Source organism: Oryctolagus cuniculus, chromosome 5, assembly GCF_051225735.1.
Source record: "Oryctolagus cuniculus isolate XC-2025 breed Fujian yellow rabbit chromosome 5, ASM5122573v1, whole genome shotgun sequence".
In the NCBI taxonomy this organism is placed as follows: domain Eukaryota; kingdom Metazoa; phylum Chordata; class Mammalia; order Lagomorpha; family Leporidae; genus Oryctolagus; species Oryctolagus cuniculus.
Window position 1 is genome coordinate 157,168,212 of NC_142871.1, and position 20,244 is coordinate 157,188,455.

The 20,244-nt window shown below is 44.3% G+C and overlaps 1 protein-coding gene across 2 annotated transcripts in view; it reads left to right on the forward strand.

Annotated features, from left to right (window-relative positions):
- Positions 1-20,244, forward strand: part of RANBP9 (RAN binding protein 9) — a 94,442-nt gene that overhangs the window by 56,905 nt on the left and 17,293 nt on the right. For both annotated transcript variants that reach the window (XM_051855085.3, XM_089334437.1), the window contains exons 5-9: positions 2,416-2,438; positions 12,883-13,067; positions 16,762-16,874; positions 17,926-18,034; positions 19,979-20,169. In XM_051855085.3, the coding sequence (XP_051711045.3) occupies positions 2,416-2,438; positions 12,883-13,067; positions 16,762-16,874; positions 17,926-18,034; positions 19,979-20,169 (621 nt within the window). The remainder of the gene's footprint in view (positions 1-2,415; positions 2,439-12,882; positions 13,068-16,761; positions 16,875-17,925; positions 18,035-19,978; positions 20,170-20,244) is intronic.

Here is a 20,244-nt window from a genome sequence, read left to right on the forward strand (position 1 = left end):
ACTGTGTGGCCTTTTCAAGAAGCCGACTTCCCTCTGGCCTAGACTCTAGCATCTGGAAGGTAAAACACAATTCACTTCCTAGTCTCTTATGCTTCGTTTTGCCTAAAAGCTGATGCATCCTTAGTTGCTCTCATGCAAACATTTTTTAAAGATTTTATTTATTTATTTGAAAGAGAGCGAAAGAGGTCTTCCATCCACTGATTCACTTCCCAAATGGCTTCAGCAACTGGAGCTGGGCCCAAACTAATGCCAGGAGCCAGGAGCTTCTTCCAGGTCTCTCACTCAGGTGCAGGGCCCAAGGACTTGGGCCATCTTCTACGGCTTTCCCAGGCCATAGCAGAGAGCTGGATCGGAACAGGAGCAGCTGGGACTAGAGCTGCACTGCAGGCGGCAGCTTAACCTCCTACAGCACAGTGCCAGCCCCTCATGCAAACCTTTGAAAATACACATTTACTTACCACATGAACACAAGCAGAAAGGTTTTTATTTATGAAAATATGAGAGAAAGATTTTGGTATAGGTTACCTTAAGTTGTTTTACTTTGTGTTATTTTTTTTTTTTAAGATTTATTTATTTATTTGAAAGAGTTACACAGAGAGAAAGAGAGGCAGAGAGAGAGGGAGAGAGGTCTTCATCCAATGGTTCACTCCCCAGTTGGCCACAACAGCCAGAGCTGCGCTGATCCCAAGCCAGGAGCCAGGAGCTTCTTCCAGGTCTCCCACGCAGGTGCAGGTGCCCAAGGACTTGGGCCATCTTCTGCTTTCCCAGGCCATAGCACAGAGCTGGATTGGAAGCGGAGCAGCTGGGATTCAAACTGGCGCCCATATGGGATGCCGGTGCTGCAGGCGGCAGCTTTACCTGCTGTGCCACAACGGCAGCTCCTGCTTTGTGTTACTGACATCATCTGTCAACTGAAGATCATTTTTTAAAAAATTTACGTGGATGAAATAGAAAATTCATCACATATGGAAAATACATAAAATTGTAATAAATAATTAATTATGCCAGCTTGTTTTTTGTGGCCTGAATGTGTATAAATTGTTTCAGCTGTTTTTGGTAGTGCTCAAAAATGTTAATGTATGGAATTTGGACTTTTCTGTTAGGGGTTTGAAAGGGTGAGGGCTTGTAATTATTGACAAAAAAAGGGTTTTTGCCAAATAGCATAAATTTAGACAGTCTTACAGACATCTTTGAGGAAAATAATGGTTTAGACTGTAATGAAAAATGGCAAATACATATAGTCGTTTTAAATTATTCTTTATAGTTATCTGAGTTACTTCTAGTTTTCTGAAGTTTTTCGAATACATTTTCCTGTTTTTCACTTTGCCTTCTGTGTTACCAGGAAACTAGGTGTAATCAAACTGTTTTACATAGGATGAAAAAAATCCCAGCTTTGCTCTTCTTTTGACAAGCTAACAGGAGCTTACTAGTCTCTGAAAGTCATAAATAACAGGGCTTTATTAACATAGGACATTAATTTCACACACTTATTTAAAATATATAATGATTACATTCAGTTATGTTTTATTGTAGTAAAAGAGTCAGATAATTTTGTTTCATACAGCACTTGCAGAGGCATAGTCTATTGGGAAGAGACATTACAAATAACAGAAATGCCTCATTGTTTAGCTATGGTGTTGGTGTGGTTGGTTGGTTTTGTTTTACAGTGTATCTAGGCTGGAAGAGTTGTGATCAACTGATTCCCTGACACCAGTCCTTTCGGTGTTAAACATCAGTGAGATCTTATAGTGGTTTATTTAATATCTTATTTTCAGCTAAGGGATATATTTTAATATTTAAAAGGAGATTATAAATTAACACTTTGGGATGCCAGTAGACTTATTCCAGTGATACTGCTGCTGTTCCAGTTGTATTTGGAACATGACTGAAGTTCTCATCAAAGAGCATTGAGGAGAAGGTTTCAGCAGTGTCTATCCTTTAGAAGGAAGAAACATTTTAAAAATTACTGTATTTACCTATTTATAAGAGAAAATCTTGCCTTTTCCTTCCATCCAGAGTTATTTAAAGTGAAGATTTAAGTGATCAGTCTGGATAACACAGTTTGGGGCTAGAAGATCAAATGACTGTTTTGCAGCCAATTTCATGGCGTTCCTAGTTTAGCTTTCAAGATGCATCTAAAGCCATTTCAGAAATACTGGTGGCAATGGCAGCATCTCCTAAATAGAATTTAGATGTGACCAGCAGTGCTGATGATCTTAAGAGAGACAGTAGTCACCGACACCTACAATGTAACTGGGAAGAAATTAGTCCCTGTTCTTTTATATTTAGCCTTGAAAATCTTCCCGTGTGTTCCTCAGCCATTCTTTCCCTTCTTTGTAGTTAGATTCAGCTATGACTGTGTCTGCCTCTGCCTTTGAAAACAGCTTCTAATGTTCCCTCCTTTGTTTTTTTCAGGTATTGCTTTCACCGACCTACCGGTAAGATAATTTTTTTTTTAAAAGTGGTTCTGCATTTTTAGTTAAAAGAAGTATAAGAAACTAGTATTAGGCATATTTACAACACAAGCTTGCTGATACTTGTGAAGTGTGTATGTCACCTGTCGCTCCCCCTCTTCATGGAGGAACGACACTAGACCCTGCGCTGTTCTTTTGTCTGCTCGGCCCTTCCTGGATTTGCTGCCGATCCTTCCACCTCCGTGGAAGGGCGGCTCCCCCTGCCACTTTCCCCACTTCCGCGGGGGAGCGGCACACCGCCAGCCGGCTCTCTTGGGGGCTGCTCAGATGTTATCCGGATGTTCCCCTTAGATGTTCCTGGTGCATGTTGTCTCTCCTCCTTTATAGTCCTCTTCCACCAATCCCAACTCTGCTACCCACACGCCGAGTACGCTGCTCTCCTCCAATTAGGAGCAGGATCAGCTCCTGCAGTTTATTGGTCGAACTAGAGGCAGCTGCGTAGAAGTTGTTTACTCCTCTCCCAGCGCCATATTGTGGGAGAGCAGATGCATAGAATAAGTCTTAATTCCAATAACTTAGTCTAGTCCGAGTTGCTCCCCACAGTCACCCATAGACTGGAGATGAGTTCTTTAGCCACCTTGGGTGTAACTCTTACCGCATTAAGCTCCAAATGGGAAGCTCCTGTTGCAAAAACTCTTCTTAATGTCACCATTTTATTGGAAGTGAGTGAGTTTGTTATCTTTGGGCTTTTCAGCAAAGGGCTTTACAGCAGTTCTGATCATTTCATCCAAGGTGTATTGAGGCCTCCTGTGTGGCAGGTCCTGTGTGTAATTTTTTTTTGACAGGCAGAGTTAGAGAGAGACAGAGAGACAGGTCTTCCTTCCGTTGGTTCACCCCCCAAATGGCTGCTGCGGCCAGCGCTGTGCCGATCCGAGGCCAGGAGCCAGGTGCTTCCTCCCGGTCTCCCATGGGGTGCAGGGCCCAAGCACTTGGGCCATCCTCCACTGCCCTCCTGGGTCACAGCAGAGAGCTGGCCTGGAAGAGGGGCAACCGGGACAGAATCTGGCGCCCCAACTGGGACTAGAACCCGGGGTGCTGGCGCCACAGGCGGAGGATTAGCCTAGTGAGCCATGGCGCTGGCCACAGGTCCTGTTTTTGTAATGCATCATTCAACAAAACAGATAATAAAGATTTCTGTCCTCTCTTGAGTTTACAGTATTCAAGCCTGAGGAAGTCAGAGAATAAGAAATACATGAAAAGGAAGTAAGTTATATTTTAAAAGGTTTTAAAGTAGATGTTTAGAAAGATGGAGTTAAACGTAGAGCATGAGAACGCGAGGTGCTCGTGGTGAGACTTCTGGGATAGTGAGGGAGTTGCCCAGTGGGTATGGAGAGCTAGAATGTTCAGGCAGAGAGAAGGTGGGGGAAGGATGCTCAGGTGGAAGCAGAGCTGGCTTGATTGAAGAACAGCATGAAGCGTGGTAAAGAGGAGGGAGGAAGGCAGAGCATGGCCAGTAGGTGATGTGGGCATCAGAGCTCACAGTAGAGACAAGTAAGCTAGCACAGATGCAGCTGGGGACCATTGGAAGGTCCTGGGCGTTTACTCTGAAAGGCAAAGACGGCCTCAGTTGTCATGATACAGCTTGTGTTTTAAAGGATCACTCATGACAGAATTGAAACTTGAGGCTGTTGGAGAGGGTGGGGAGCTTCAGACTTCCTTATGTTGAAAGGGCCCTCCTCATACTGTTTTTTTAGGAATGCTGCTGTTGTTTTTACATGTTACTGTTCTCATCCTTGAGAACATTTCATAGGCCGGCGCCGCGGCTCACTAGGCTAATCCTCCGCCTTGTGGTGCCAGCACACCGGGTTCTAGTCCCGGTCGGGGCGCCGGATTCTGTCCCGGTTGCCCCTCTTTCAGGCCAGCTCTCTGCTGTGGCCTGGGAGTGCAGTGGAGGATGACCAAGTGCTTGGGCCCTGCACCCCATGGGAGACCAGGATAAGTACGTGGCTCCTGCCATCGGATCAGCGTGGTGCGCGGGCCGCAGTGCGCCGGCCGCGGTGGCCATTGGAGGGTGAACCAACGGCAAAGGAGGACCTTTCTCTCTGTCTCTCTCTCTCTCACTGTCCACTCTGCCTGTCAAAAAAAAAAAAAAAGTGGCTGATATTGACCACAGGTTTTTTGGATAATAGTCAGGACTCTGGTACTACTTTCTCTGTTGGTCCAGTGGCTTGTCTGAGTATGCAATTATTCAGCTGTTTTACCAGGAAAACAATTAAGTCCCAGAGTTTTTCCATGATTTTTTTTTTTAAGATTTTACTTATTTGAAAGCCAAAGTTAGAGGGAAAGACACACAGAGATCTTCCATCACTGGTTCACTCCTCAAATGGCCACAAAGGCTGGAGCTGGGCTGGTTCAGCTGCACTGGTCTGAAGCCATGAACTTCTTCTGAGTCTCCCACATGGGTGCAGAGGCCCAAGGACTTTGACCATCTTCTGCTGCTTTCCCAGGTACATTAGCAGGGAGCTGGATTGGAAATGGAGCAGCCAGAACTTGAACTGGCACGTGTATGGGATCACGGGATTGCAGCACACCCCACAGCGCCCAGCCCCAACCCGTGAACTCATTTTTAAACAGGTGAATACCTGTGCAGGTATTGATGCTGTGTTGACAGGCTGATTGTAACTCCAGGTTCAGAGATGATTTGAGAGAGCTGATAGAAGAAGCAAAGACAAGGTAGACACCAAATCTATAAGATTGTTGATATCCCAGGGGAATAGCTAGAAGAAACTGGAATTATAAGATTACTTGATTACTTAGTTAAACCAAGGAAAGTTTGGCGTCTGCAGATAAAAATTGCTCGCCTGGAGCATTATTTGATAGGCAGTGATGGAATAAGTATTCATCTTTTTGAAAAAATTTAGTATTAGAATTTTATCTTATTGTAGTAGATGAAATTTTCCAAAAGTATTAAAAAATAGAATTCTTTTAAAATTACAACCAAGAAGCGAGAGAACTTGCTCATGGATTGGAGGTGAAGACGGTGTGATCCCAGAAAGCTGGGCCTGAGGAGTTGGAAGAGTGGGGCTCTTACTCAGTGCGTGGAGACAACCGTGTATGGATGGAGGGAGTTTTGAGCAGGGAGGTTTTGGATAATAGGAAGTTGTCAGGTATGCCGTTGGATGTGCAGGCTGGGAAATCAAGCGATGATCTGGCCTGGTGATAAGAATGTGGGTGTCTCTGGCAGTTAGGTGGGATTGGAAGTCATCGGACTGCTTGAGAGCAACAGGAGAGTGGACACAGGCCCAGAAAGGAAGTGGGCCGAGACCGATCTGAAGCATGCTGACTTTGGGAGAAAAGGAGCAGCCGGCAAAGGGAAATGTAGAAGTAGCAATCAGTGAGGCAGGAGGAAGACCAAGTTAAGTGGAGAAGTCCGTCAAGGAGGAAGGAGAGGTATGCTAGTGATGACATCATACAAGATAAGGCCAAGAATGAGCCTTCATATTTAACAGTCCTGGAGGTCATTGGTGACCTGGACACAGTGTGAGCAGAGTGATGCAGAAATCCTGATTGAAATGGATTTCAGGGAGGATAGAAAGAGGGAAATTGTAGACTACAGCGGCCTTTGGCTACAGTGGAGACCAAAGAAGTGGATTAGCAGCTGGTGGTGAAAGTGGTGTCAACAGAAAAAAAATCTAGGTTAGATTTAGCAGGCTGTTTCCTGAAGAAAATGACTCACTGGCAAGGCAGAAAGGTGATGCAGTATGGAAGTACCTCCTCGTATTCTTGGGTAGGCAGGTACACAAGTGGACAGAGAGCTTTGGAGAAGGGAATCTGTGGTGACAGGCAGGGTAGCAGAGTATGCAGGTGCAGGTTCTAGTACGTGAGTTGATGGGGTCCTTAACTGTTACAGAGGCCTTGTTAGTGAACTTTGGAGTTGGTTAAAGGGCGTGGTGGCTGTCTTTTTCTCTCACTTTGTGGCAGTAAGCATGCAAAAACCATGCTTGTCAAAGGGGTCTTGTGATCTTTTGTTTCTTGTTGCTAGCTAGGGCCGATCATTTGGAAAAGCTTCCTGGTGGTAGACATCTTGGTTATTTTTGCTCAGTCTTCTGGTTATTTCCTGTCCCACTTCTGAATTACCAGGGTGTTTTCTCTTCCTGTCCTGTAGTTGACCAGCCAGTGATGATATGTAACTTCAGCAGTGGCTAGAGTGGTTATCGGTTACTATGTTGGTGGTTGTAGGATTGCTTTTATTGTGTTTCTAAGAATTTTTCATTAGTATAGTAGTAAAATCTGGGACTTGCATGTACTTCCTCTTTTCTACTTCAGGAAGGAAAAATTAGCTTTTCCTCTTTCAAAAGCATCACCAGGTATGTTAATGATCTGTACCACCTGTGATCTCTCACGAGCTGGCTAGTTGCTGCATTGAATCCTGAGAGAGAATACATTTGCATGAAAATCAATTTATCTACTGTATTGCACCTACCATTGCACCTACCTTGGAACGTAGAATGTTTACGCAGCTCTGAAAGCCTTAGAGCTTTTTCAGAATAATTTGTCTTCCCAGCTCACCTCATTAGTTGAGAAATGTCCTTGTAAGTGTGAACAGACTCCACTCAGTTTAGCATTGGGTTTGTAATCTTTTGTGAATAGCCATTCTCATCTAAAGTGATTCTACTTACAGTTTTGGAGGTTGACTTGAAATCCACCAAACTACCCATCCCCCTTTTTTTTTCCTAAAGATTTATTTATTTGATAGGGAGAGACAGATCTTCTATCCTCTGGTTCACTCCCTATGTGGCTGCAACAGCCAGGCCTGAGCCAGGCTGAAGCCAGGAACCAGGAGTTTCATCTGGGTCTCTCATGTGGTTTGTAGGGGCCAAGCACTTGGGCCATCTTCAGCTGCTTTTCCCAGGCCATTATCAGGGAGCTGGGTCGGAAATAGAACAGCCAGAACATGAACTAATCCTTACCATATGGGATGTAACATTGTAAGTGGTGACTCAACCTGCTATACCACAATGCCAGCCCTGAGATTTCCTTTTTTTTTTTTTTTTAAACAGGCAGAGTGGACAGTGAGAGAGAGAGAGAAACAGAAAGGTCTTCCTTTGACGTTGGTTCACCCTCCAATGGCCGCCGTGGCCAGCGCGCTGCAGCCGGCGCACCGCGCTGATCCAAAGGCAGGAGCCAGGTGCTTCTCCTGGTCTCGTCTCCCACAGGGTGCAGGGCCCAAGCACTTGGGCCATCCTCCACTGCCTTCCCGGGCCACAGCAGAGAGCTGGCCTGGAAGAGGGGCAACCGGGACAGAATCCGGCACCCCGAATGGGACTAGAACCCGGTGTGCCGGCGCCGCTAGGTGGAGGATTAGCCTAGTGAGCTGCGGCGCCGGCGGCCAACTCTGACTTTCAAGTAAATAAATAAATCTTAAGAAAAAAACCTGTTGAGAATACCAATTTATATTGTATACATTTAGCTATTGAACAGTTTCTAGATAAGCTATATTTAGTATCTGTATATTTTGCAAGGTAGTAGAAATGAAATCTTTTGTCCTGTCTTTTCATAAAGATTTAAGAACTGGGCCAGCACCGTGGCATTGTAGGCTAAGCCCCCACGTGCAGCACCAGCATCCCATTTGGGCTCAAGTTTGAGCTGGTTTGAGTCCCTGCTGCTCCTCTTCAGATCTAGCTCTCTGCTAATGGACTGGGAAAGCAGTGGAAGATGATCCAGGTGCTTAGGCTCCTACACCTGTGTGGGAGACCCAGAAGAAGCTCCTGGCTCCTGGCTTCGGATGGGCTCAGCTCCGGCTGTGTCAGCCATTTGGGGAGTGATCCGGTGGATGAAATACCTCTCTCAGTGTCTCCTGCTCTTGGTCTGTAACTGTACCTCTCAAAGAAATAAAATTTTTTTAAAAAAACTTAAATTTTTTTTGTCTAATTATACATATGCAGGAATTTTTTTAGAATTTAGAAACATTTTCCTGAAAAACATTATTTCCTGTAAATTTGTAACCTAGGTAGGTGCTACCATGTGGGTGAGCCTTGAAAAGATGCTAAGTGAAAGACACCAGTCACAAAAGACATATCTTTCATAATTACATTTGTACCGAATGTCCAGAATAGACAAATGTTGGGTCAGAAAGGAGATTGGTGATTGCCAGGGTCAAGAGTTAGGAGGGGTGGAGAGTGACTGCTGGTAATGGTGGACTCATTGTGGGTGATGGAAATGTGAAATGAGGTAATGATGACAGGTATGTGCCTTGGTTGCGTATGCTCTTGGAAGCTCTTGAATTACATATTTTAAAAGCCACTTGTTTTTAAAAATCTGTAATCTATGTCCTTAATCCTTTTTCCCCCCCAAATTCTTTACCTTTAAGGTTAAGTGTAATAAAAGTTACTTTTCAGCTAGTCAAATGAACATTATTATTATTATTTCAAGGGTTTTTTTTTTTTGGTTGCAGAAGTAGTACATGTGTTAAAGAAGAAATAAATGTCTATAAACACAAAAATGTACAAAGGAAAGTTTCTCAGAACTTGAGCTTCTTTAGCCTCGATAGCTGTTGTAACTTGAGTTCCTTTTAGACCTTACTTACATGCTCGTGAACGAAGGCTGGGTTGTGGTGTGTGCACTGTGGTGCTCTTCAGTCGGTACTGTGTGCTGGACGTCAGCCTGTCTCCGCGTGTGCACCGTTATTCCATTCCTTTTGTCCACTTTACAGTCCCTTATTGTGAGAATGTACTGTTACAGTGCATCAGTTCTGACATGCACAGTTTTTTGTATTTTAACATTTCTAAAATGGGAATGCATGTTAGAATCTATGGTCTGTCAGAGTTTAATTTGCAGTGTTTTTCTTAGATTTAAAATACTGATTCATATTATTGGAATCTGAATTTTGATGAGTTTGATAGAGTATCACCTATGTGCAAGTATTCTTTTTGGTTTGTTTTGGTCATAAATAAATCTGCAGGTCATATATCTTTGTAAATATTAATCTTTTTCTGTAGGATTAACTTTTTTTAAGATTTATTTATTTGAAAGGCAAGGTTACAGAGAAGCAGAGGCAGAGAAAGAGAGGTCTTCCATCCATTCGTTCACTCCCCAGATGGCTGCAGCAGCCGGAGCTGCACCGATCCATAACCGGGAGCCAGGAGCTCCCTTGGAATCTCCCATGCAGGTACAGGAGCCAAGGACTCAGCCTCCTCCAGGTCTCCCACGTCAGTGCAGGGCCCAAGGGCTTGGGCCATCTTTCTCTGCTTTCCCAGGCCACAGCAGAGAGCAGGATCGGAAGTGGAGGAGCCAGGGCTCAAACCGGTGTCCATATGGGATGCTGGCACTGCAGGCGGCGGCTTTACCCATTATGCCACAGCGCTGGCTCTGGGATTAACTGTTATAAGTGAAATGCTTTGTTAATTTTAATAGAGCTTCTCAATTTTTTTTCTTAAAAGGTTACATCAGTTTACCTTGCTATTTATAGTAGATGAGAGCGCTTATTTTTTCAACCCTTATCTACATAGTTTTTGTTTTTCCAAAGATTTATTTTTTTATTTGAAAAGCAGAGTTACAGAGAGATCAATCTTTCATCCACTGGCTCACCCCGCAGGGGGCCCCATGGAGCGGTTGTGAGGCACCCATATGGGATGCTGGCTTTACAGATGGTGTTTTAACCCTCTATACCACAATGCCTGCCCATTCTACATTGGGTTTTAAGTCTCCTTGAAATACTAAATCTGATGTACCAAAAAAACAAAATAAAACAGCAAGCCCTTCTTGTATTAGTTTGCATCTTAAAAAAATTGAATGAGGTAGGCTGTCAAAAAATTGTTTTCTAGGAAGCTTATTTGGGTCCTGCCAGTGCGAAGCTTAAACTTCTGTGGAACTTTAATTTTTAAAGATTTATTTATTTCAAAGGCACAGTTACAGAGAGAGGGAGAATCAGAGATCTGCCAACTGCTGATTCACTCTCTGAATGACCCCAGTAGCTAGCAACTGGGTCTGGAATCAGCATTCTGACACGGGATCCCAGTGTCACAGGTGACGGCTTAACCCGCTGCTCTACGACGCCAGTCCCGGCACATTATTTTAAACACGTCTGTATTTAAATGATCCTGAGTATCAGAATTGTAAACTCTGCTTAATGCACAGACTTGTTCTTTGCTCTGTTGATATCTTTTTGTCTTTGTTTGCACCTTGTTGTTTCTAAACTGGCTCTTCATCCTGTAGTGTATGGTAGTACAGTAGTGTGCACGCGGCAGAGGCCTGCCCTCCTCGGCGGCATGTCAGCATGCTTCTGGAGTGCGTGCTTCTGCGTTGTTAGCGCTCAGTTTGCGCGTTGGTGAGTGTATTTTTGGCATACATTTTTTTAGTGCTCTATTGATTATTCAGAATCAGCACATTTGTATACTTTAACCACTTATTTCCATAATTGAGTGGGACTTTATTAATTTTTGATATTTTGAAACTTTTATTTCTGGTTTGTGTCGCTTGAATGAACAGGTGTTAGCTACTTGCTGTGGAATCTGAACATCATTTTCATGTACATGCAAATTATCCCCTCTGATCAGAAACTGGTTTTGTAATGAAGATGCTTCTGATAACTATTAAAGAAATAAGGACTAAATACAGTGAATGAAGATGTGGTAGGGTTTAGAGTTATAGGAAGAAAAACTTGGATTTGGTCGCAGACAAACCTGTGTTCCGTCTCTGACACTTGTTAGCAGAATGGTCAAGTTGTTTAGCCCTGCTCATCAGTTTCTGTTTCTCTGTGATGGAAATGGTGGTCACCTCACAGGACTGACCCTGGTGCTGAGCAGACACTCCCGCAGCGTAACTGCCAGTTAGTGACAGAGCCAAGGGACGCATGCTTATGTTTTTGTGTCCTTGGACTTACCACCCTTTACATTTGATTGCGTAGCCTTGAAATCCTGGAATATTTCTGAATTTGATTCGTCAGATTCACCCATTTCCTCCCTTAAAATACGGAGAGCCCCTTCATGGGCCTGCGTGTGCTTAGAGTTAGTTCTCAGCACTTCCCCTTTGTAAAGACAAAGCATCCCAGAGGTCCACGGAAATGACAGCAGTGAGTACAACACTACCTGCCAGCTGGAGTTGTACTTCTGCGGCAGCCAGTTTTAATGTGCATTCGTGTTTGAGTCTCTGCAAGTACTGTTTGACACTTTTTTTTTTAAAGATTTAGTCGTGTATTCATTTATTTGAAAGGTAGAGAGAGAGATTGTCTATCCACTCTGGGTCACTCTCCACAGCCAGGGCTGGGCCAGGCTAAGGCCAGGAGCAGAATACATCCTGGTTTCTCACATGGGTGGCAGGGGACCAAGTACTTTGGCCATTGTCTGCTGGCTTCCCAGGCACGTTGTTAGCTGGATTGGCAGCACCACAGCAGGGACTTGAACCAGTGCTGTGCTGTGAGATGCCAGTGTGGTAAGCTGCGGCTTAACATGTTGTACCACAAGGCTCCTGTTAGAGGTTCTAATGTATACATGGTGTGGGGGCCGGCACTGTGGTGCAGCGGGTTAACACCCTGGCCTGAAGCACCAGCATCCCATATGGGCACTGGTTCGAGACCTGGCTGCTCCACTTCCGATCCAGCTCTCTGCTATGGCCTGGGAAAGCAGTAGAAGATGGCCCAGGTCCTTGGGCCCCTGCACCCACGTGGGAGACCCAGAAGAAGCTCCTGGCTCCTGGCTCCTGGCTTTGGATCGGTGCAGCTTTGGCCATTGTGGCCAATTGGGGAGTGAACCATTGGATGGAAGACCTCTCTCCCTCTCTCTCTGCCTCTCCTCTCTCTGTGTAACTCTGACTTTCAAATGAATAAATCTTTAAAATATATATATATATATATATATGCACATGGTGTGTGTACAGTGCAATATTTCTGTATCAGTTAAAGATGATTTACAATGTTTCTTTTAAAGTTGGTCAGTTTCTTTTTCTTATTATAGATTGTAGGAAGTATAATTAAATAAAACTAAAAAAATTTATTTATTTGAAAGGCCAAGTGACAGAGAGGGAAAGTGGGAGAGTTCTTCCCTCTGCTAGTTCACTCCTAAAATGGCCGCAATTGCCAGGCTGGGCCATGCCTAAGCCAGGAGCCAGGAACTCCATCCAGATCTCCCACATGCTTGACAGGGCTGTGGGCACTTGGGCCTTCATCCACCGTGTTCCCAGAAGAATCAGCAGGAAGCTGGATGTATAGCAGAGTAGTTTGGATCCGAATCTGTGCTCCCAAATGGGATGCCTGTGGCCCATCGTGTTGCACCACAGTGCCAGCCCCAGGAACTGATATCATTCACCTGAAATGCCCTGTAGTTTCATTGTGTGGTCTTCCTTTACTGATATTTTAACTGAGCTGTTAAACTATTCATGAAGTAGATTTTGGGGTTCCGTTCTTAAAAAATTATCATTAGAAGAATTAGTCCATTAAATGAATAGAGGTTTAATGAAATGTTTTGTCTTGCAGCCAAATTTGTATCCCACGGTGGGACTTCAGACGCCAGGAGAAGTCGTCGATGCCAATTTTGGACAGCATCCTTTTGTGTTTGATATAGAAGACTACATGCGAGAGTGGAGAACCAAAATACAGGCGCAGATGGACCGGTTTCCCGTCGGGGACCGAGAAGGGGAGTGGCAGACCATGATACAAAAGTAAGGGTGCAAAATCTGAACTGCTGTTGCCCACTTCTCTTTCTATGAAACTCTTTTGGTAACCATGAAAGCTTTTTAATCTTCTAATTTATATCCTAATAATTCTAATATATAATTGATTTTATTTTAATCTCTGAGGAAAAGTGTTTTACCTATTTAATGAAAGTTAAAAATAATGTTTGATTTAACCACACAATCAGAACTGCATTTCAGTCTGACTCAGTTAAATTGATGGAGGAAATAAAAGTGACAGTAGAGGGGCTGGTGCTGTGGTGTAGTGGGTAAAGCCGCAGCCTGCAGTGCCGGCATCCCTTGTGGGTGCTGGTTCGGGTCCTGGCTGCCCACTTCCAATCCAGCTCTCTGCTGTGGCCTAGGAAAGCAGTAGAAGATGGCCCAAGCCCTTGGGCCCCTGCACCCACATGGGAGACCTGGAGGAAGCTCCTGGCTCCTGGCTCCTGGCTTCAGATCTGTGCAGCTCCAGCTGTTGCAGCCAATTGGGGAGTGAACCAGTGGGTGGAAGACCTCTCTCTCTCTCTCTCTGCCTCTCCTCTCTCTCTGTAACTCTGACTTTCAAGTAAATAAATAAGTCTTTTAAAAAAAGTGACAGTAGATTTACTTAGGCTAGTTTGATTCACTCATTCTCCTTAGTAATAGGGTTTAGTGATTGGTATAGCCTTTATTTTATTATTATTATTATTTTTTTTTTTTTGGACAGGCAAAGTTAGTGCAAGAGACAGAGGAAAAGGTCTTCCTTCCATTGGTTCATTCCCCAAATGGCCACTACGGCTGGCACGCTGCGCTGATCCAAAGCCAGGAGCCAGGTGCTTCATCCTGGTCTCCCATGCGGGTGCAGAGCCCAAGCACTTGGGCCGTCCTCCACTGTCTTCCCGGGCCACAGCAGAGAGCTGGACTGGAAGAGGAGCAACCAGGACAAAATCTGGTGCCCCAACCAGGACTAGAACCTGGGGTGCCGGCGCCGCAGGCGAAAGATTAGCCAAGTGAGCCACAGCACTGGCCCTATTATTTTTTTAAAGATTTATTTTATTTATTTGAAAGAGTTACAGAGAGAGGTAGAGATAGAGAGAGGTCTTCCATCTGCTAGTTCACTCCCCAGATGGTCACAGCAGCTGGAGCTGAGCCAATCCAATCCAAAATCAGGAGCCAGGAGCTTCTTCCGGGTCTCCAACGTGGGTGCAGGGCCCCAAGGACCTGGGCCATCCTCTGCTGCTTTCCCAGGCCATAGCAGAGAGCTGGATCAGAGGAAGAGCAGCCAGGACTAGAACCGGTGCCCATATGGGGTGCCGATGCTTCAGGCCAGGGCTTTAACCCACTGTGCCACAGCGCTGGCTTTTAGTAGTGTTCAAAAGATAGTTTCATAGAGAATCTAGATTTTATAGTTCAGGGTCTGTAGTTTTTGGATGTGTAGTTCAAGTAGTTCAGCTCTTCATGGGGGCAGCAATTTTTGCTTTGTAGGAATAAGTATCAAAACATTGGAATACAAATGTCATATACATTTCCTATCTCAGGATTCTGCCTTGTAACAGTGCCTAGGTTACTGTCGTTGTAGCAGCCATTTCTATTTACTAGTGCTCCCCTCCCGCATTTCTGCCAAATACTTGTTATCAGCATTTAGATTCAGGGAGATTATAATTGCTCCTATTGTGGACAGGAAAATCTGACCAGAAGCCTCCAGTTTTGTTTTTTTTTTTTTTTCTTTTAAGATTTTTATTTATTTGAAAGGCAGAGTTATAGAGAGGCAGAGGCAGAGAGAGGTCTTCCATCCGCTGGTTCATTCTGCAGATGGCCGCAGCGGTTGGAACTGTGCTGATCCGAAGCCAGAGCTTCCCCTGGGTCTTCCACACGGGTGCAGGGGCCCAAGGATTTCGGCCATCTGTCACTGCCCTTCCAGGCCACAGCAGAGAGCTGGACTGAAAGTGGAGCAGCCGGGATTGAACCAGCACCCATATGGGATGCCAGCACTGCAGGCGGCGGCCTCACCCACTATACCACAGCACCGGCCCCTAGAGAATTCTTAAAAAACTTACTAATTAATAATTATGCTCCTAACCTTATCCATGCTGGGTAGACATTTAGAAAAATCTCAGTGGCCTGAGACCAGAGATCCTTGGTGAGGATTCCTCCGTGCAGCATTGACGCTGAGAGCTGCCTGCTGACGGTGCAGGACGCGGCAGGCGCACAGTGTCAGGTGCAGATGCCGCACAATGCAGTCGTCTCCCTTGCTGCTTTGCCCACACTGTCCAGCCTGTTTTATTAGGAAGCATCACTACCCTAAGGAGGTTTAGCAGGAAAATAGAACTCCTAGACTGTGTCTGTGCTGAAAGGCTGGAGGGAACACCCGGATGCTTCTGGTTCTGAACAGTCTCTCTTGAAGCTTGAAACAGTACAGAGTTAAATGGAATAGCATCGCATTCAAAAATCATGTTCACTGTCATGGACTAGGCCATGGAAATAGCAGAAGACTTGGCGACTGTCAGTCTGACACAGTCTTGCCAAGGTGTGCTTTGAACATTGTGAATTTAAAATTCGAGTATACTATTCTGTGTCTTTTTTGGGAGGAGCTGGTGATTGGGAGACAAGGATCACTCTGACAGCACACTTCTTCCTGGAGCCATCATCGCTCCTGTTACAGAGCCTGGACCCCGGGTCTGTCCACACAGGTGGAAGAGGGGACAGTCCCCTGCAGGGCCCGGGGTCTCCAGCTGGACCTGGGCTGGTCGCTGCTCTGGGGCCGCATTCCCTTAATGCTCTGGAAATGGCCGCTCCCTAAGCGTCATGGCAGAGGAGACATTTCTTCTTAGTCTTAGAGCTTGGGACCCCGCAAGCCCATTCTTCACAGAATTGATGGTCACCGTGACCTTGTGAGAGGTCTTTCTAAAATATCGCTCTTTCTTAAATTAATTTGAAGTAAGAAGAAAATCTGAGATTTTGACTCCTTTTTCCCTGGTTTCCCCTTCTGGTGAACCACTGCCTCCCGATGTTTCTGCATGGCCCTTGGTAGTGAACGTGTTTGCAGATATTGGCTATCTGGGTTGCTGTTGTTGGATCTCCAGTTTTTTAACTACACTTTGTAGGTGTGTGTAAATCTGTGTTTTGGCCTCATTGGTGGTTTTTTAAAAAATACACGTATTCTCCAAGATATGAGTTGTGTCTAAATCGTATTGAAGAGTTAATCTCCTAAGAAAGGCTCACTCTGCATTGATTATTATTGTCCTTGTAGGCGTTGTTCTAGAAGATTCTTTGAGTTCACCTATCTCATTTAACTATTGTGTTCTGAAATGCCTAGAGTTACTCTGCTATTTCGAGTTGATTATTTACAAGACGCCAGCATATTACTAAGATAGTCATCCAATAAAGGTGAAACAAATTATAGAAAGATTGAATAGTAAGATGGGAAATAAATAGGAAGGGACCTTGAGATCACAGAAGGGTCTTTAGAGCACCTGTTTCTCTGGTAATATGGTAGTTAGAATTATTGTTACTTTTTGTTTTGAAAATACCACATGATGAACAAAATGATTTCTTCCCACTTTGTATTTGAGGTTCTTGAAGTCTTAACCATTTCAAGAAAGTGCATTGGTTTTGTCACACCAAATTAGTCTGTGTCCATATAGATCATAGAATGAAGTGTGTATTCTGTTGACTAAAAGACGTATGTTTCTTCTTTTATGTTAAGAATGGTTTCGTCCTATCTAGTCCACCATGGGTACTGTGCCACAGCAGAGGCCTTTGCCAGATCTACAGACCAGACTGTTCTAGAAGAATTAGCTTCCATTAAGAACAGACAAAGTAAGGACCCTGGTGCATGGCTAACAATTGTTTGCAGATTATAGGTTTTCTTTAATTTTTAGAAGTTTTATTTTTTTAAATTTGGAAATGTTCAGATGTATTGATTTCAGAGAATGCCTCTACAATTTACTTTCATTGACATTTTAAAAGATTGTTTTTTAAATTCACGTAGGACTAAGTTATAAATGTGGAGAGAAATTTTGGAGAAATGTCATTATAGTATTTTTCTTAAAGGCTTAAGCTGTCAGAAAATCAACACTTAATAAAAAGGGTTTGGGTGAAGAGTAAAGTCATCCTGGTTGAAGAATGCAGATAATGTGTGAAAGAGATTAGATATCTTCAGATTTAAATTACTGATCACAGAGTATTTATTGCTTAGGTTCTAGTGCTGGCCTTTGTAGCCAAAGCTGGAAGGCCTGTTGTAGCAAGGGCGAGTCTGCATGATGCCTGGCCCAGAGTGACTCATCCTGAATCCGTGCTGTGAGCCCATGAGGGTGGGTGTCACTTGACAGAGGTGTAGGGGTGGGTGAAATCATGATGGCTGGAAGACAGCTTGTTACTGGGTCAGATTGCTCTAATAGCATTGATCACATCGTGTTGTAGCTAATTGCGTACTTGTCTTTCTCACTACCTTAACGTGCTCTGTGGAACAGAGGTGGTCACTTACTCATTTGTAGCCTCACCATCTAATTTAACAAACATCTGACACACAGTGAGTGCTCCAGGGGTGTCAAGTTGAGATCTTCCTAGAAGAATTAGAAATGTACTGGATTTATTGTTTGAAACCTTAGTGTTGCTTATTAGCTGTGTTTCCTGTGTTATTTGTATGTTTGTGATTTAAAAAAAAATGGTTTGTGGTACTTGTTAGAATTTTTTAAATACACCTGAAATTTTTCCAGATTTCCTAATGAAATCTATGATTTTAGAAAAAGAAATAGAAATTAAATCCAGTAATTTATGTTGAAGTTTTTTTACTGACTCATATTTTCTGAGGATCTACTAAGTTTGTTTCTACTTTTATGAAAGTTAATTTTTTGCTTTTTCTGAATAGGAATTCAGAAATTGGTGTTAGCAGGAAGAATGGGAGAAGCCATTGAAACGACACAACAGTTGTACCCAAGTTTACTTGAAAGAAATCCTAATCTCCTTTTCACATTAAAGTGAGTTCAATAAAATATTTATTGTATGTGTGTCTTATTACATAGATGTTATAATTAAAGTCACTTTGATGGCTTCATAGCTTATAATTCTACCTGGTTCAGATATTTACAGAGTTGTGACGTAGCGCATGTGACTGTCAGGTTGTAACAGAAGGGGAAGTGGTAAGAACAGTAAGCAGAAGGCATCCTGTGCTGGGTGTGACCTGGAACTGTACCCCAGAGCAGCAACTCCCCATCCCCCTCTCCTCAGCCCTTGACAAGCACATTCCACTTTGTGTCTCTAAATTGGACAATTCTAGGTGGCTCATGTGAGTAGAATCATACCTTGTGTGTCATTTTGTGTGCTTGTTCACTTAGGGTAGTGTCCTCAACACATCCATGGTGTGGATGTGTCAGAATTTCCTTCTGTTTAAAAAGGCTTGATGGCCGGCGCCGCGGCTCACTAGACTAATCCTCCGCCTTGCGGCGCCGGCATCCCGGGTTCTAGTCCCGGTCGGGGTGCCGGATTCTGTCCCGATTGCCCCTCTTCCAGGCCAGCTCTCTGCTATGGCCCGGGAGTGCAGTGGAGGATGGCCCAAGTGCTTGGGCCCTGCACCCCATGGGAGACCAGGATAAGTACCTGGCTCCTGGCTTCGGATCAGCGCGGTGCGCCGGCTGTGGTGGCCATTGGAGGGTGAACCAAAGGAAAAAGGAAGACCTTTCTCTCTGTCTCTCTCTCTCACTGTCCACTCTGCCTGCCAAAAAAAAAAAAAAAAAAAAAAAGGGGGTTGGTAACAGTCCGCTGTACGTATATGCTGGGTTTGGTTCGGTCTTCGTCCTTTGACGGATGACAACTTGTATCCCTTCTGCCTCTTGGCTCTCGTGACTGTTTCTGCTGTGAGCGTGCTCGGTGCAGCGCCCGTGGCAGCCCTGCTTTCAGTTCCGGTGTGTGCTCGGAAGAGGCGGCGTTCTCACTGTGAGGAGCTGCCCCAGTGTTTTCCTCACCGGCTGCAGCATTTTAGCTTCCGCCCGCCACGCGCCGGAGCTCCAGTTTCTCCATATCCTCGCCAACGCTTGGCTGCGTTTTTGTGGGTTTTTTGGTAATAGTCAACCCATTGTGGCATTTTTTTATTGATTGAATGAATCTTTGTTTTTAATCATGTTATTGAGCTTCAAATTTCAACTCAGAAATTCTTGTAATTCATAACAGAACTGTCTGGTTTAAATGAGTATGTTTACATGAGTTCAGTCATTTTGGTTGAGATTGGGAATGGGAATGGGGTGAGGCAGAGTGAGAAGGCGGTGCTGTGTGGATGTAGTGTGCAGGAAGTCGTCCTCTTAGGCATTGGTTGATTTGCTAACACCCGCCCCTCCCCTCACACACTTTTTTTTAAAATTTGAGAGGTTGAGAGGCAGAGAGCAGACGAGCTCCCTATCTGCTGGTTTATTCCCCCAATGCTTGCGCTGGCCCCAGGTGGGAGCCAGGAACACAACTCGGGTCTCCCACATGGGTGGCAGGGACGCAGCTGCTCCTCATCACAGCTGCCTGCCTCCCCGGAAGCTGTTTTGGGAACTGGGGCTGGAACTCAGACCGCGGCGCTCTGTTGGGGGTACCGGGATCTTCACCGCTAGACTGTCTGCTCCACAGATAATGTTGTGTTTGTCACTTTTAGGCAAGAAATGGATCTGTTTTAATTTTATTATAGATATGGGTAGATTTTAACTTTCTTGAAAGGTTTTTATTAAAACTTCATTAAAGGAGATGATATTACTCTCTCTCTTGCATTATGTTCAGGCATTTTTTCTGGAAAATTTTAAACAGTCTAATATGAGTTTTAACTTGTTATCTAATGACCAAACTTATTGACAGTACAGATGTTTTCAGTACTTTGAGAAATCTGTTGTTAATGAATAAACTAAAGGCCATTGGAAGATTATGTCTGAGTGAGTTTCTTTCTCTTTCAGAGTGCGTCAGTTTATAGAAATGGTGAATGGCACGGATAGTGAAGTACGGTGTTTGGGAGGCCGAAGTCCAAAATCTCAAGACAGTTACCCTGTCAGTCCTCGACCCTTTAGTAGTCCAAGTGTGAGCCCCAACCACGGAATGAATATCCACAGTTTAGCATCAGGCAAAGGAAGTACTGCACATTTTTCTGGTGAGATTGAATCTTACAATGTTCCCTTTAAATTTTTACCTTTTATTATTTTGAACCAATGTTGTGTTTTTTTCT